At 36.6% G+C, this 14,778-nt stretch overlaps 2 protein-coding genes across 2 annotated transcripts; both read left to right on the forward strand.

Annotated features, from left to right (window-relative positions):
* The first annotated feature begins 789 nt into the window (after nucleotides 1-789).
* Nucleotides 790-8,164, forward strand: LOC116032576 (K(+) efflux antiporter 3, chloroplastic). The gene is made up of 19 exons (XM_031275211.1): nucleotides 790-1,069; nucleotides 1,725-2,090; nucleotides 2,173-2,274; nucleotides 2,563-2,643; nucleotides 3,301-3,402; nucleotides 3,640-3,717; nucleotides 3,892-3,960; nucleotides 4,060-4,110; nucleotides 4,372-4,485; nucleotides 4,588-4,689; nucleotides 4,772-4,906; nucleotides 5,189-5,370; nucleotides 5,467-5,602; nucleotides 6,133-6,204; nucleotides 6,286-6,381; nucleotides 6,503-6,664; nucleotides 6,956-7,045; nucleotides 7,122-7,280; nucleotides 7,545-8,164. The coding sequence occupies exons 1-19, from the start codon at nucleotides 1,034-1,036 to the stop codon at nucleotides 7,806-7,808; spliced, it is 2,397 nt and encodes a 798-aa protein (XP_031131071.1). The 5' UTR covers nucleotides 790-1,033; the 3' UTR covers nucleotides 7,809-8,164.
* A 478-nt stretch (nucleotides 8,165-8,642) lies between these two features.
* On the forward strand, nucleotides 8,643-13,978 carry LOC116032874 (probable sphingolipid transporter spinster homolog 2). Its single transcript, XM_031275613.1, has 16 exons — nucleotides 8,643-8,841; nucleotides 9,443-9,574; nucleotides 9,771-9,872; nucleotides 10,101-10,205; nucleotides 10,318-10,393; nucleotides 10,476-10,550; nucleotides 10,783-10,885; nucleotides 10,956-11,021; nucleotides 11,439-11,487; nucleotides 11,678-11,775; nucleotides 12,205-12,281; nucleotides 12,634-12,747; nucleotides 12,962-13,081; nucleotides 13,193-13,321; nucleotides 13,409-13,487; nucleotides 13,602-13,978. The coding sequence occupies exons 1-16, from the start codon at nucleotides 8,780-8,782 to the stop codon at nucleotides 13,718-13,720; spliced, it is 1,506 nt and encodes a 501-aa protein (XP_031131473.1). The 5' UTR covers nucleotides 8,643-8,779; the 3' UTR covers nucleotides 13,721-13,978.
* Nucleotides 13,979-14,778: the final 800 nt, after the last annotated feature.

Consider the following 14,778-nt stretch of genomic DNA (forward strand, 5'->3'; position numbering starts at 1 on the left):
ACTTTCATTCTTCTTATAACTCTACCTCTTATTGTCACCACCCAAGCCATCACCGATTCTTGTACCACCACTGGCTACTCCCTCGCCACTGGTGAACTACATCGCTGGTGACCGCTAGAATATCGCGTACATCTACTTCTCCCCCTCACTATCAACAATTAATTGTCTATATAATACGAAGTAATATAGTAGTAGCACAAGCAATTAATATTTGTATATTGGTACACTGTGAAAACTTACTATTTATATTAGTGCTATCTTTAAATATTAAGCATCCAATTAAATATAACTATCAAGTTTTTGTCGCAATATGATACCTATCCTATTGTGTTAAGTTGACAGTTTCACTCACAGTGCATTAATATGAATCGTTCTAACAAGATTCGTTGAATTAGATTTATTAGGTTAAATTATACTTAAAATTTCATCGAATTTGTTTATTTAAAGTACTAAACTTTGAATGAAAACTAATATTACGTACGTAGTAATGAACAGTCAAACTATTAACTTAATAATCACAAATTAGAAACTCGACTATATGTTTTTTTTGTTAACGATGCATAAATTAATTAAAGATAAATAGATAATGTGATAAGTATAAAAGTCAACATATTTGAGCTCTTCCCAGTCACAATTTTTAGAGGAAAAATATAAAAAGAAAAAATAGTAGAAAAACGTGACCAATCTGCCATGTAGGCATGATGAGGATTTTGTGTACCTTCACAGTCACATCTACAGCACACCATGAAAGTATACAATAATACAAATGACCAAATTTTGCGTTTCATCTTCTGCGTTTTCTTCCCAGTCACAATTTTATACACTTGTGGCGCCTTGTAGACCTCTTCTTTATCCCTGTTTTGATTCCGCAGGAGAAAACCCCACCATTAAAATAAACTACAAAACGGACAAGAATATCAAGCCTCAAAATTCTGCCCACTAGTGGCTGCTTACATTTGGTTCATGTTTTTCATTGTTTTCGGATTCTCAGATTACCACCCAGTAAAGTTCCCAAGGTTCTTGGAAGTAAACTATGTTGGATTTGGTTGCCTACTCTCATGGTCCCAAGGTAAAGCTGCCATTGATTTAAAGCTCTGAAATTTGTGGGCTTTTTTCTTTTAATTTGTTTACTAAGCTGACATTTGGGGAATGTTAAAGATAAAATGGGAAGAAATGAGCTCAGAATTGTTTCTGGCATTCCACAATCTGGTTAATGGAAGTCATAGTTGTGTTCTGTTCATAAAGACTTTTACTTCAAGCTTTGTTATTTCAGTTACCTTCAATTCAAGACATTGATGGGATTACATACCCTTATTGCACTTGTGGTTCAAATTGAGCTTCTTATGAGCTAACCTGGGAAAGTAGACATCCTAGGATAGTCTATAAAAGTGTTGTTTTCATGTTTTGTGCTGTGGAATAGGCTTGAATTGAACAGTACTACTACTTCTTTTATTGTCATGACAGCTGAAACTGCAGTCAGCTTTGTTTTATTGTGCATTTTAGTATGTACAATAATGTCTTTGTAATGGATGCAATATACTTATATACCCCCCAAAAATGAAGTTGTTGCAGTTAAAATATGACCAACAAACAGTTTGCTGCCTTAATGGTTTTTTTTTAAAACATTGTTATGGATTCCCAAAACATACATATCACAAACTACAGTCTTATGGTTGGAGACAGTAATGTTCTGGAAATAATTAAATGTTTAATTTTTGTTCCAGGGATGTGTTGTTACTCAAGCAAGCACACTTTCGGCTAGTTTTGCTGCACATCGTTTTTGTCGGCATTATTCAAAATCCTTGTTTTGTTATAATAGAGTGCAACATTTATCACCACTCTCTGTGTATCAGAAGACTAGCCATTCTTTTATAACAAATGATGGATGCAAAACCACACCTACTTTCAATGGGAAAAGATTTTTCTTCTTCAAGAATGTGCCATCTCAAAGGTACAGACTTCAAATGTACGCATCAGTTGATGTTGCAACTGCTGTTGATGTCATCAATGACCTAGGGATGGATACTTTGACATTCTTAGCCGTGACTGTATTAGTTGTTCCTGCCTTCAGAACTATCAGAGCCAGTCCTGTGAGTTGATTTCACTTTTGGATTTTATTCCTGTTTACTGAACTCTATAATACGAAAGATTATATTCATCTAACTGTTTCAGATACTTGGATTCTTCTTTGCGGGAGTAGTGCTCAATCAGTTTGGCCTCATCAGAAATCTCATGGATGTTAAAGTGCTGTCTGAATGGGGAATTCTCTTTTTGGTAAGTTTGATTATTGAAGTTCAAACTTGCTTTTCCCTCTTGTTGCAACTAGTTTTGTGCCTAGCCTTGCAACAAAACATGATTCTATCATTCTTTGTGAGCTGATGTTGTAGGTAGCCTCTCAGTATAGTAGTAATGTCTGCACCTTCTTTAGTTACTATTTCTTGTGACACTTACTAATTAATTGTGGTTTATTTACTGTATATCATATGTCCCAGTTCCATAAGGAAATGGTTTGCCCAAAATATTGGACATTCAATAATACCTTGAAGATGTGTTAATTTGCAGCTGTTTGAGATGGGTTTGGAGCTTTCACTTGCACGGTTGAAAGCTCTAGCGAAGTTTGCATTTGGGATGGGATTGACTCAGGTATCCTATTTAACACCTTCTCAACATTCTTCTACTTGAATAGGCTTTAAAATACATGTGAAAGAAATAATATTAAATATTCGCTTGTCTTGGAATCTGTCTACTCATGCTGCTGGCTCAAGATGTTAAACTCGTTGGCTCATTGCCTATACTACCTGAAATGTTGGATTTTCATTTTTTGAGTTTGGTTATACAGGTCAGATTTGCTTAGTTTTGCAAATCTTATCAAGTTGGGTGGGATATTTAGCATACTGGCCAAATTTAGGTTGGTGAACTCGCAACAGGGTTTCCACATCCCTTAGATAAATGGTTTTAGTATCAGCATGGTAGAAAGCATCTGAATTCATCTTAGAGTAGATTGTTATGTATGAGAAATTGAGAAGGAAAAGAAATGTCTCAAGTGTGATAAACTAAGAACATGCCAGCTTTTTTGTTGAAAGCATGGATTTTGCACCATGTTATAATGACAACAGAAAATGGAAGATTCTGAGTCTTTCAGCTATACATTTCACTTGGTCCTTTAAGAACTACTCATTTCTGATTATGCAGTAATATCACAAAAGATATGGCAAAGGAAGCCTTCAAGCGATGAGTTCTATGTTGAGAATATTTCTCAAGTAATGCATGGCCTAATTTCGTTGTGTTGTGTTAATGAAGGTTTTATTGTCAACTCTTGCCTTCTCTGCGTTTGAACTTCCACCTAATGCTGCCATTGGGACCAGGATTTTGGAATTTCTCTTTCACTCGAGACCTGATCTGGTTAGGAACTTTCATCTCTCCTCTCCCTCAGTTCCTTTTTCTGATTGTATACATGCATCTCTGGCTTTGATCATAAGAGCTTCTATGGATAATTTTATTCCTCACTCCTTGGCCGAAGCTCTTAAAAAAAGTTGTTTTAGGCAGTGGTTAACACCTTGATGGGTGAAAAACACATGATAATACACACCCATAAAAATATTTGTCACTGCTTCATTTGTGACTTATCCTGCACTGTAGGTCAACATCAGAAGCGTTGATGAGGCTGTTGTAATTGGTGCTGCTCTGTCATTGTCTTCTTCAGCTTTTGTTCTGCAGGTTTGGACCTTAAATGACTTGAATATGGGCTATCCAGATCTTCGGTTTTTAAGGGCTGTAAACAGTGAACCAAAAAAAAAAAAATCTTTCTGTAAATCATCAAATATTGTAGAGTTTATATGAGATAATCTCTAGATATCTGCTCATCATGCGCTTACTTAAGCATTTTTATAGATTCTTGCAGAGAGGGGTGAGCTTCCAACTAGATTTGGATCAGCTACTTTAGGGATACTTCTACTTCAGGTGCCGTTTTCAGTTTACAACCAATACAACCTCCCCCCTTACAAATTAACTTAGATGTTAAGTTAATATTTTCTGATTGCTCCTGCTAAACATTTTCAGGACATAGCTGTTGTACCTCTGCTGGTAGTGCTACCAGTGCTAGAGAGTCAGGTAAGCTTTAAATGTTCCGAACATAAAGTAATTGCAGCATAATCAGTGCTGTACCAAATCATCCTTGCACATCACATTGCTGAACCATTATGATGTATTGAAGCTTCATTCTTGTTAGTTATGCTACTAGACTTAAATCTTTTCTTTTCATGTTAAATAAAATTACAGATTATCTCTTGTATTGATAGTGGGTCATACTATTATTTTATCATTAGCAATTTAGCATCATTGTTTTTAGTTGTTTTGGAATGCTGAGTGCAGAATTTGGTTCAAGAAAGCATTTGGCCAATGCTTGCTCAAGAAAGTTTGAAGGCTTTAGGGGGACTTGGTTTGCTCTCTCTCAGTGGAAAATACATTTTGAGGCGAGTTTTCGAGGTGCTAAAGAAAGTTGGAAACACATTTCCTTTTTTTTTTTTTCATTAAACAAAGCAATAAAGGTTTCTTTATGTTTTGATGAAAAAAAATGCTTTATCTTAGGTTGTTGCAGAAGCTAGAAGTTCAGAAGCATTTGTTGCCCTTTGCCTTTTGACAGTTGCTGGAACATCACTTTTAACCCAGCAGTTAGGCTTCAGCGATACGGTTAGAAATTCTGTTCTGGAATTAGTGGATGCAATGAATATGACAGTGTTAATGAGATACTTGTATTTGTCCTAACATGCAGCTTGGAGCATTCCTGGCTGGGGCTCTCTTAGCAGAAACAAACTTTCGCACTCAGATCGAAGCTGATATAAGGCCATTTAGAGGATTACTTCTTGGGCTATTTTTTGTTACTACAGGAACGTCTATTGATACGGAGGTATCTCTACCTTCTGAATTTTGCAATTTTCACCTTAAAAAAAGGTCATACCATTTTCCCTTCTCCAAGTACAAATAACATGATTATTTACTTATCAAAAATAAATAAATAAATAAAATAAAAGAGGAAATAAAGTACTCTTAGAGTCTTAGACATGTTCTGCAGTAAGGATACTAAATGAGTAAAAAAGGTCAAAATGTACCTATTCAGGAAAAAACCATATTTACTTTGACTAAGCTCAAAATGACGAGTCTTCTCTGATAAAATGGTTATCCATTGCAGCTTCTTTTCCGGGAATGGCCAAATGTTCTTTCACTCCTGGCAGGTCTGATTGTTATCAAGACACTTATTATAACAGCAATAGGTCCCCGTGTTGGACTTACCCTACAAGAGAGCATTAGGATTGGGTTCCTTCTCTCCCAGGGTGGTGAATTTGGATTTGTCGTCTTTTCATTAGCAAACAGGTTTCTTGTGCTTCTATATTCTATGATTGGTGCATATATTATGTATTCATATTTTTAGCTTCATATTGATGCTTTTTCGTTTCTCTTCACTTGGAGGCTTGGAGTGCTACCACTTGAGTTGAACAAACTTCTTATAATTGTTGTTGTGCTGTCCATGGCTCTGACTCCCTTACTCAATGAAATTGGACGAAAAGCTGCTACTCTTATTGATGATTCCACTGATGATGGGGACGTAAGTCTCTTTTTCTTAAGCTAAATTTGTACAGAAAATACTAGATAAGGAGAAATAAGTTAGCAGTGACAAGGGTTTTCTTTGCCCCCCTCCCCCCTCTCTCTATCATCATATTCTCATGTAACATCTTTGATGATTGAAATCTGAGTTGCTATTCTTTTACCTTGAGCATTTCTTCAGTGGATGAAATACTGTTATTTTTGGATAGTACCTAAGATGCTAGGAGCTGTCAAAACTCAAAACTTCATCATTAATTGTTATCACCAATGCTTCTATTCTATATTTCAATTACTTATATATTGGTAATGATGTCTGGACCTTGAGTTAGATTGGAGAGACTGATAACTATTAAGAAATTCAACTAATAGGTATGGATGGGACAGATGGTAGTTTTTAACGAGAATCTCTAAGTGCTCAAGCAAGCATCAACTATATCTCTCTCTTTATATACATGTGTGTGCGTATAACAAAATATGAATTATGAAGATTTTTGATTTATTTTTAATTCTTGATTGTGATGATTATCTCAGAAAGCAGCTCAAAAGGTTGACTTCAATGCTAGTGAACCAATTGTTATTGTTGGATTTGGGCAAATGGGTCAGGTACTGAATTCATTTTATTAATTACTGTTGCAAGATCTTTATGGGTCTTCATTCTCAACGTTTTCAGCCATTGCCATACAGGTCCTTGCCAATTTCTTATCTGCTCCACTAGTTTCAGGACAAGATGGGGAAGGATGCCCTTTTGTTGCTTTTGATCTAGACCCTTCTGTTGTGAAGGTACACACAATAATTGATAGATTAACTATTGCTCATTCTTTCATTCTTCGCTTCTCTTCTTCATGATCAAAAAGGGTATCCAAAGCAGGCGTGTTAAAGTTTTTTGGTATCACTTGAACAGACTTCTAGAAAACTTGGTTTTCCTGTTCTCTATGGTGATGGATCCCGTCCAACAGTTCTACAATCTGCTGGTATAACGTCCCCAAAAGCTGTCATGGTCATGTATGCAGGGAAAGAAAAGACGCTCGAGGCTGTTCAAAGGATTCGACTTGCCTTCCCTGCGGTATTATATCCTTTCTCTCACAGAAGCTCATACAATAGAGAGCATAAATCTCGACTTATCTGGTTGAAACAGACTCTTATAGTTTTGATAGGCAGTGATGAGTGGATTTCACCCTCTTCTTACCAGACTCGTATAAAACAATGAATTTTACAAAGCAATGGCGATCCTGACTTTTTCAACCAGTTGGAAATCATTTATAACAAGTGTTATATCTGTTGAACCTGTAGAAATCTTCTTTAAGAATCACACAGCCATTTGCACCAATTACTCTCATTGTAATTGATTTTGTAGATTCCAATATATGCTCGAGCTAAGGATGTAAATCATTTATTAAATCTGAAGAAAGTGGGTGCAACAGATGCTATTCTTGAAAGTGCAGAGGTAATCTAATCCTTCCTCTTGTGATTTGTCTTATGAATAAATAAGGATTATTATGACAATCCATATATCCTTGCAGACAAGTTTACAGCTTGGCTCCAAATTGTTGAAAGGGCTTGGTGTAATGTCTGATGATGTATCTTTTCTGAGCCAACTGGTCCGAGATTCTATGGAGCTACAAGCCCAAGAAGCACTTGGTAAAACTGATGACCAAGATAAAGTTATGAAGCCATTGGAGGTAGTAATACATAGACATGTCCGCTTCGTTTAGTAGTATTCTTAACTAAAAGGTTAATTATGAGCTTTCTTAGATTTGCAAATAACAACTATCTATAAGTCTTTCTACTAATCCAGTCAAAATAGAGCGAGCTTATTTGAGAAGTGCACCCATCTTTAGTTAGATATATACCATTGGAATTATGGTTGCCACCTAGCTGTATGAGGATTGATGTTTGGGTTTATCGTTAAATTATACTAACTGTGGGAAAAATCTTTTGATTAGGTAAGAGTAGGGGATTTGGTTATGGCAAAAGAACCAATCCCTGATGAAGATGAAATATGGAGTATGGACCAGAAAGATGGAAATGATGAAAGTTTTGCCTTCACAGATACTGATCAGTTGACTCATGATGGTGAAAGCCATTTTGAAGATCTAGAAGATGAAACTGTGCTGTACAGTGACATTGATTCCAACAATTGTTTTCCTGTCAACGAAGAAAACGTCGAGAAAAGTGATACAGATGTAGTCCCCAAGGACAGTAGATAGAGAGCCGTTTCGTGCTGCTAAAGTTCTCAGCTTAGACATACTAACCCCAAAACAAACTTGGCATATATAATGCCTAATAGGTCATTTGTCATTAGTTCACATCTCATTGTATATTCAATTTTGTGATAGGGCATGCCCCATACAAACATGCATATCTGATGATGAAACATTTTTAGATTGCAGAATTAGAGAACTTTGCTGAGCTATACTCTGTACAGAATATGATCTTGTGTCAAAATCCAACGGTGGGGATTGCAGAACATTTTGTTCCTACACAAGTCCCCTTTGTAATGTGTAATGTACTAATTTTCTGCAGTATTGTCAAAATCCAATGGTGACAACTAAGGTTTCCAGGACACTCTGAAAGACATCCCTGCTTTATTGTTTCTTGTTTGAAAGACATTTCCTATGATTGTTTGTCATGTATTGACAAGAGTAAGCATGTTGAGGTAACTCCAGCCAAGTTCATCATGCTCTTAACTTGGTAACCACAAAATTATAATTTCGATTCTCAGCATGATTCCTCTCATCCATATTAGTTAAGTCCTATGACCTCAATAATCTTTGTTGTCTCACAAACTCCCCAACTTGGCCGTCTTATTGTCTCATTAGATTCAATGACCTCTCATCTAATAGAATCATTGTGTGTCACTAGATCATAAAGACATTGGCTCAGTTATACTCTTTAGTATAATACGGAGTATTTAATAGTCACTTTCTATTTTTTAAAAAATAACATTATAAAAAAATTATATTTTTATTCATGTACGTTTTCTATGGGATAAGGTCTAAGACGGCACGTTGGCACTTCCTACATGAAGTTGAAGAAATAATAAATGCTCCGTATATGAAGAGCTTAAACTAATACTATGGGTGAGTTGGAAGAATGCCCGTAGACGAATTAAACGCGGAAATCAGGCTCAAAGTCCAACTATAGCTCTGTCTAGGCCTGGAGTCATCAGAATTCAGACATGGCTTTAGCTCCAACTCCTTCGTTACTAGCTCCCCAACCTTCCTGGTTCACTCCCAAAAGGTATTTATTCGATGTATTTTCTCACTAATGCTAAGGAATTTAATGAAATTGAGAAAAGCTTCTAGATTTTGCAATCTTGAGTCTATTTGGTTAAATGGGGTTGACTGATTTTACTCGTAAGGGCAGTTACTGAGGCTAATTTTGATAAGCTGTGCTGATTTTCTCGGGTTGTAAAGATGGGCTTTACTGATTCTGCGAAAGGAGTGATCTTTACTCAAAGGCTCGTGAAAGCTTCTGACTTGGGGGACATATTTGATTTTGGTTCTGAAATTTCTTGTTTGATTCTTCGGATTGATCTATTTACAATACACTTGAAGATTTTTTGTTCTTTACCACAGTCCTCAGGGCAGTGAAAAATCATTCTCCCTGCCCCCTTGGGAAGTTTGGGGTGGGTGGGTGTGGGGTGGGGTGGGGGTGGGGAGTGGTGCCGTGGTGGTTATGGTTGTTTATGTAGTTTGAATTCATGAAAGTGTACACCTGCAAGTTGCATCTTGCTGGTAAGGTTGGGAACTGACTATTTAATTGGAATGGGAAACTTGGTTGCTTCACTGTTATCCTTGCTTATATATTGATTCTGATGGTTCTGTTACTAATGGTTTAGGTTGCTTGCAATTTTCTGCGCAATCAACTTACTAAATTATGTGGACCGTGGAGCTATAGCAAGCAATGGTGTCAATGGGAGCCCTAGAAGTTGTAGTGATAGTGGTACATGTTCATCTGGCAGTGGAATTCAGTAAGTATGCTTTATAAATGTTGCAACTTTTGAGTACTAATCCAGCTACATTCTCTTGTCATCAAGTGCTTGCTTAACACTTTGTCACTTCAATGACCAGATTTACATGTTTCTATAAACTCTATGGTTTATGCCATCACAGAGTTGTCATCCCTTTCAACCTCACACTAACTCTTAATCTTCTGTATGTAAACAGGGGCGATTTTAACTTGAACAATTTTCAGGATGGTGTCATATCATCTGCTTTCATGGTTGGGCTACTTGTGGCATCTCCAATATTTGCATCCTTGGCGAAAAGGTGATAAATGTCATTGTTTTTTCAACCATGAGACTAATAGACTTAGAATTCTTTAAGCAGACATTATTTTATCTCTTTTAGAGAAGTAATGAAATGTATTAAAAAATTTTGAAAAGCCAAAGACAATGCATTGTGATGTTAATAGTATTATACTTGTTGATGAAAGATTATTCAGAATGAAAGTAATTACTTTCTTACATGCAAATATGATGTTTGTGAACCTTGCAGTGTGAATCCATTTAGGCTTATTGGAGTTGGACTGACAGTCTGGACCTTGGCAACTGCCGGTTGTGGATTTTCGTTTGACTTCTGGTCAATTACAATATTCCGGATGTAAGTTAGAGTAACTCCCCCATTCCCCCACCCCTTCTCTTCCCCTTCTAATTGTTATGGGGTTTTCTTGTCGTCCTGCTTCCTTACTTTCCTTTCTTTCCTCCTAAATCAGGTTTGTAGGTGTTGGTGAAGCTTCTTTTATTAGTCTTGCCGCTCCATTCATTGATGATAATGCCCCAGTTGAGCAGGTTTGGCTCTTGTTTCATTTCAGATACCCCATTTAGCCAGATCTTTTTCTTTAATGTTTTAGCTGAAATTTCCCCTTATCAGAAAACAGCATGGCTGGGAATATTCTACATGTGCATTCCATCTGGGATTGCAGTTGGCTATGTCTATGGTGGATTGGTACGTATGCTATTTGCTGTTACTGAGTTTAAAGTTCTTTTGGAAAATATCTGTCTAATCGATTTGGTTCTAGAAGCTGCGTGCATAGTGTGACTATGTTTGGATTGTGATTGCATTAAATCACATCTAATTTTCTATTCCCTTTTAAAAAAATCATTTCGCCCTTTTTTTTTAATATAAATATCTTCTTGAACCGCCATAACTGACAACTGTCACTCTTCTCTTCTCATAGGTTGGATCTTATCTTACTTGGCATTGGGCCTTTTGGATTGAAGCTTTATTGATGCTTCCTTTTGCTATTCTAGGTTTTGTAATGAAACCATTACAATTGAAAGGTGCATTTAGGTACATTTTGCTCTGACCGTGCTAGCATTTTCCACCTATTTCTTACAATTAGTTTTGCAGGGTTCTCTCACACTGAACCAGAAAAGGCATTGATTTCTGTGGAGACTGATTGCTTAGGAGATGAAGGTACGGCTAATCAATATTGATGTGCATGAGAATATGTTGGTGTAGATTTCACTTGATTTACTTTATTTGCTATATGATGTTGGGTTCGGCTCTTTATCAAGTGTTTGGTCTTTGGTCTGATAGGTGATATCAAACAATTGTATAAATGCAAGTGGGGTTTAGCTAAGCATTTATTGTACTATACCCGATCTTTCTTCCTCTGTCCCATAGTACTCTCTGTTTCTATTTTGGGGTACCTTATAAATTGTCGTCAATTGAGTTAACTTTCTTGATATTTCTTCTCTTTACAATTATATATAATTTGTAAGTTAAACTAGAATATCCATAAGGCCAAACCAGTTTATTGAAATCAAAGTGGATATATATAATGTAGCTGTGTACGGTGGAATTTGATTTAGAATTTTGTATCAAATGCAGTTGCTTCGATTGGTAAAGATGGTTCCATTGAAGCCACCAAAGCTTCCAGGTAATGAATTTTCCTAACTTTATGGAAGTATGGAATGGCTTCATGATTGAAGAAAGCTGCACAACCGCTACCGTTATGTCTAAGAAATATTATTTAACTTGAAAGGCATTGATTATATCTCACAAAGGCATGGACATTCTTTACTTCTCTACACCCATTTATGATTTATGTTGATTTTTTTTAATTGTAGGTCAAGCGATGCTGATAGTTATTCAGATCATCTCATGAGAGTTTTGAAAGATATGAAATGTCTTTTGGTTGAAAGGGTTTATGTTGTGAATGTGCTAGGTACGTTTTTCACCCTTGTCTTGACTCCTCTGACTGGCCTCCTTCCTTTACAATAATAACTAGTAGATATAATCATTTATAGTAAAAAAATAAAAATAAAAATTATAAGTTGAAGATTTGATCAACATGTAAGCATGTTGTCTTGTTTTACTGGTTGACGGGCAATCTAGATGTGATACAAAACCCCCTCTCATATGGAAAAACCAATATGGCCAGCACTTTGCCCCTTAATTGGGCCGGCTTGGTGCGAGCGGGGATTAGTCTGAGTATGGTACAGGCTTAAAGGTGCCTCCTATAGTTAGGCCTACTCAAGACACCTCATGGTCTTAAACAAAAAAAAAAGTTAATTCAAAATCTTGTGTTACAATAGATATTCTCAAAGTTACCGTGCTTAGTTCTATTTTTTTTCTTTGTGAATTGCCTTTGCAGGATATATAGCGTATAATTTTGTAATAGGTGCATACTCTTATTGGGGACCAAAGGCTGGTTACAGCATATATCATATGGTAAGTTGTTGGACCCTTGTATGTAGTAGATAAGTTTTCAAATTTAATGGTAGGAAAGCCACATTTTAATGTTTCGGATAAGACCTCTTCCATCTCTGAATTGTGGAAGAAATGTATAACGCCTCTTTCTGTCTTTATATTCATATTTTCATATATATACTGATATAGACGATTTAAGCTAATGCACTAAACTATTTCCTACCAAGTTGCATCCATTAGGCTACATGAATCTTATGTTCTCTGTATATTTGACTGTGTTTTTATCTACTACTTGCTTTTTCGTTTGCAAAATACAAAGGCAAGGAAAGAAATAGTTTCTCCGTAATTGATTTCTCATTTGGGTCTACTGCAGAGCAATGCGGATTTGCTCTTTGGAGGAGTTACAATTGTATGTGGAATATTTGGATCACTAGCCGGTGGCTATGTTTTGGATCTCATGAATTCTACACTAACTAATGCTTTCAAGGTATAGATTCCCTTGCCATTGACCCCTTTTTTGTGTCATTCTGAAGTTCTTTAGGTTTTTTTTAGTCCTACTTCAATTGTTAATAAAACACCGGGACGTGTCCAAAACTACATACTAATATTGGGTATATCTACCTCAAATGTTTTGTTTTGTTTTGTTGGATAACTATAAACATCAAATTCACCTCCACTGATGAAGTAGTGCTCTATTGCAGCTTCTGTCTGTAGCAACATTTTTAGGGGCAATATTTTGCTTTGCTGCCTTTTGCTTTAAAAGCTTATATGCTTTTATAGTTCTGTTTGCGATTGGAGAACTGCTCGTGTTTGCCACTCAGGTAAAACTTTTACATGTGCCTGTCATCAGTGATATCTATTTCCAAATCTTGCAATTTTGGCTTTTGTTGTTTAGTTTCGAGTATGATTAACATACGTCTCACCCATTTCAGGGTCCCGTAAATTATGTCTGTCTGCATAGCGTCAAGCCAAGTTTGAGACCATTATCCATGGCTATATCTACTGTCTCGATTCACATATTTGGAGACGTTCCTTCATCTCCTCTTGTCGGGGTTCTCCAGGTTCGTGCTATTTATTTTAATATCCTACATGCGGTTTAGGATTCTTGATAAAGCACGATACTATGTGATCATTATTATTTTCTGCAGGATCATATAAACGACTGGAGAATCAGCGCTTTGGTCTTGACGTCTGTTCTGTTTCTGGCATCCGGAATATGGTTCATAGGTTAGTGCTGCAGTTCAGAATCCATTCTCTGATGAAAAAAAACAGCTTGAAATCGCGATTTGATCTGCAAAACGAACTATTTCCGCTGTTATAATCGAGAATAATTTTTTGCAGGGATCTTTCTTCACAGTGTTGACAGATTCAATGAAGATAGTGAGCATTCAATCCCCATACCTGATAGATCAAGCACAACACCACTTCTTGAGGAAAATAGTGCAGAAAGAAGTGTATAAATAATCTGCATTGCAGGAAGAACAGACAAGCAAACATGCTTTCAATGTGTATCACGTGTAAATAATGTTATTTTAGTGTTGTATGTATTTGTTGATTATAGTGAGAACTGAGAAGAAGCTTACAAGATTCAAGCTATGGTTTCAACAGAAACACAACTTCCATTCATTTCATAGAGAAAAATATTGTATGGCTGTTCTACTATGTGTGTCCATCTATGGATTATCAAGATGCAATTTACTTACTCCTTTTTTAGTTGACGATAGTGTATATTGGGTAAATTTCGTCTTGTCTCGTCTTGTGGCCCTAGTCGACAAAGGATCACAAGAAAATAAATTAGTTTATGATAGGGATTATTCTTCGCTCCTAATACCTATACAATGGTTGGTCCTTAATCCCCGGGCCAGGCCGACCTCGACCCAACCACGGTCGGTCAAGCCGAGTTTGTTTCCTTACCATGCTTGGCTAGGCTGAGCGGGAAGAACGTCTCGGGGACGGCCTTCCAAGTCTAGGTCGGAACTGTCATTGAGCCTTAGGGCATGACGGTGCCCAAAGGGCTCTGGACACTTGGCCTCTAAGCTTTGGGCTGTCACCCCATCCTGTGCATGGCTCCCACGCGACACTCATGCCGCAGGGTTGGTACTTGTTCCTTACACCTTATAAATACTGCATTTATTGCTGGAAATGGAACTTTTGGCTATTTTTTTTTTTATAGCTAGTAGCTCGAAAACTTCTTACCCACTGTCACGTTGACCAAGTTGCTACACTATTAACATTTCCGATCCAAAAACTAGACCGGACTGGTCCAAGATCCTTATTGTAAGTTGTCATCAGTCGAATCGACAATTAATAACACTTAATCGTATTTCACCATTTCGTAGTATTTGCACTATCAGTTTAAGTTGTCCATGACTAATTGAAGTTAATAAGTCACTATCAGAAACTTGTAATATTATGATGGAAAAAGTGTCAAATAGGCAACTGAACTTATCGCTTTTGTGCAATTGGGCCATTGAACTTAAAAAGTGTGCAATTCAACCATCAAACAAGTAAAATTTGT

The sequence above is a fragment of the Ipomoea triloba genome, chromosome 10, assembly GCF_003576645.1.
Source record: "Ipomoea triloba cultivar NCNSP0323 chromosome 10, ASM357664v1".
In the NCBI taxonomy this organism is placed as follows: domain Eukaryota; kingdom Viridiplantae; phylum Streptophyta; class Magnoliopsida; order Solanales; family Convolvulaceae; genus Ipomoea; species Ipomoea triloba.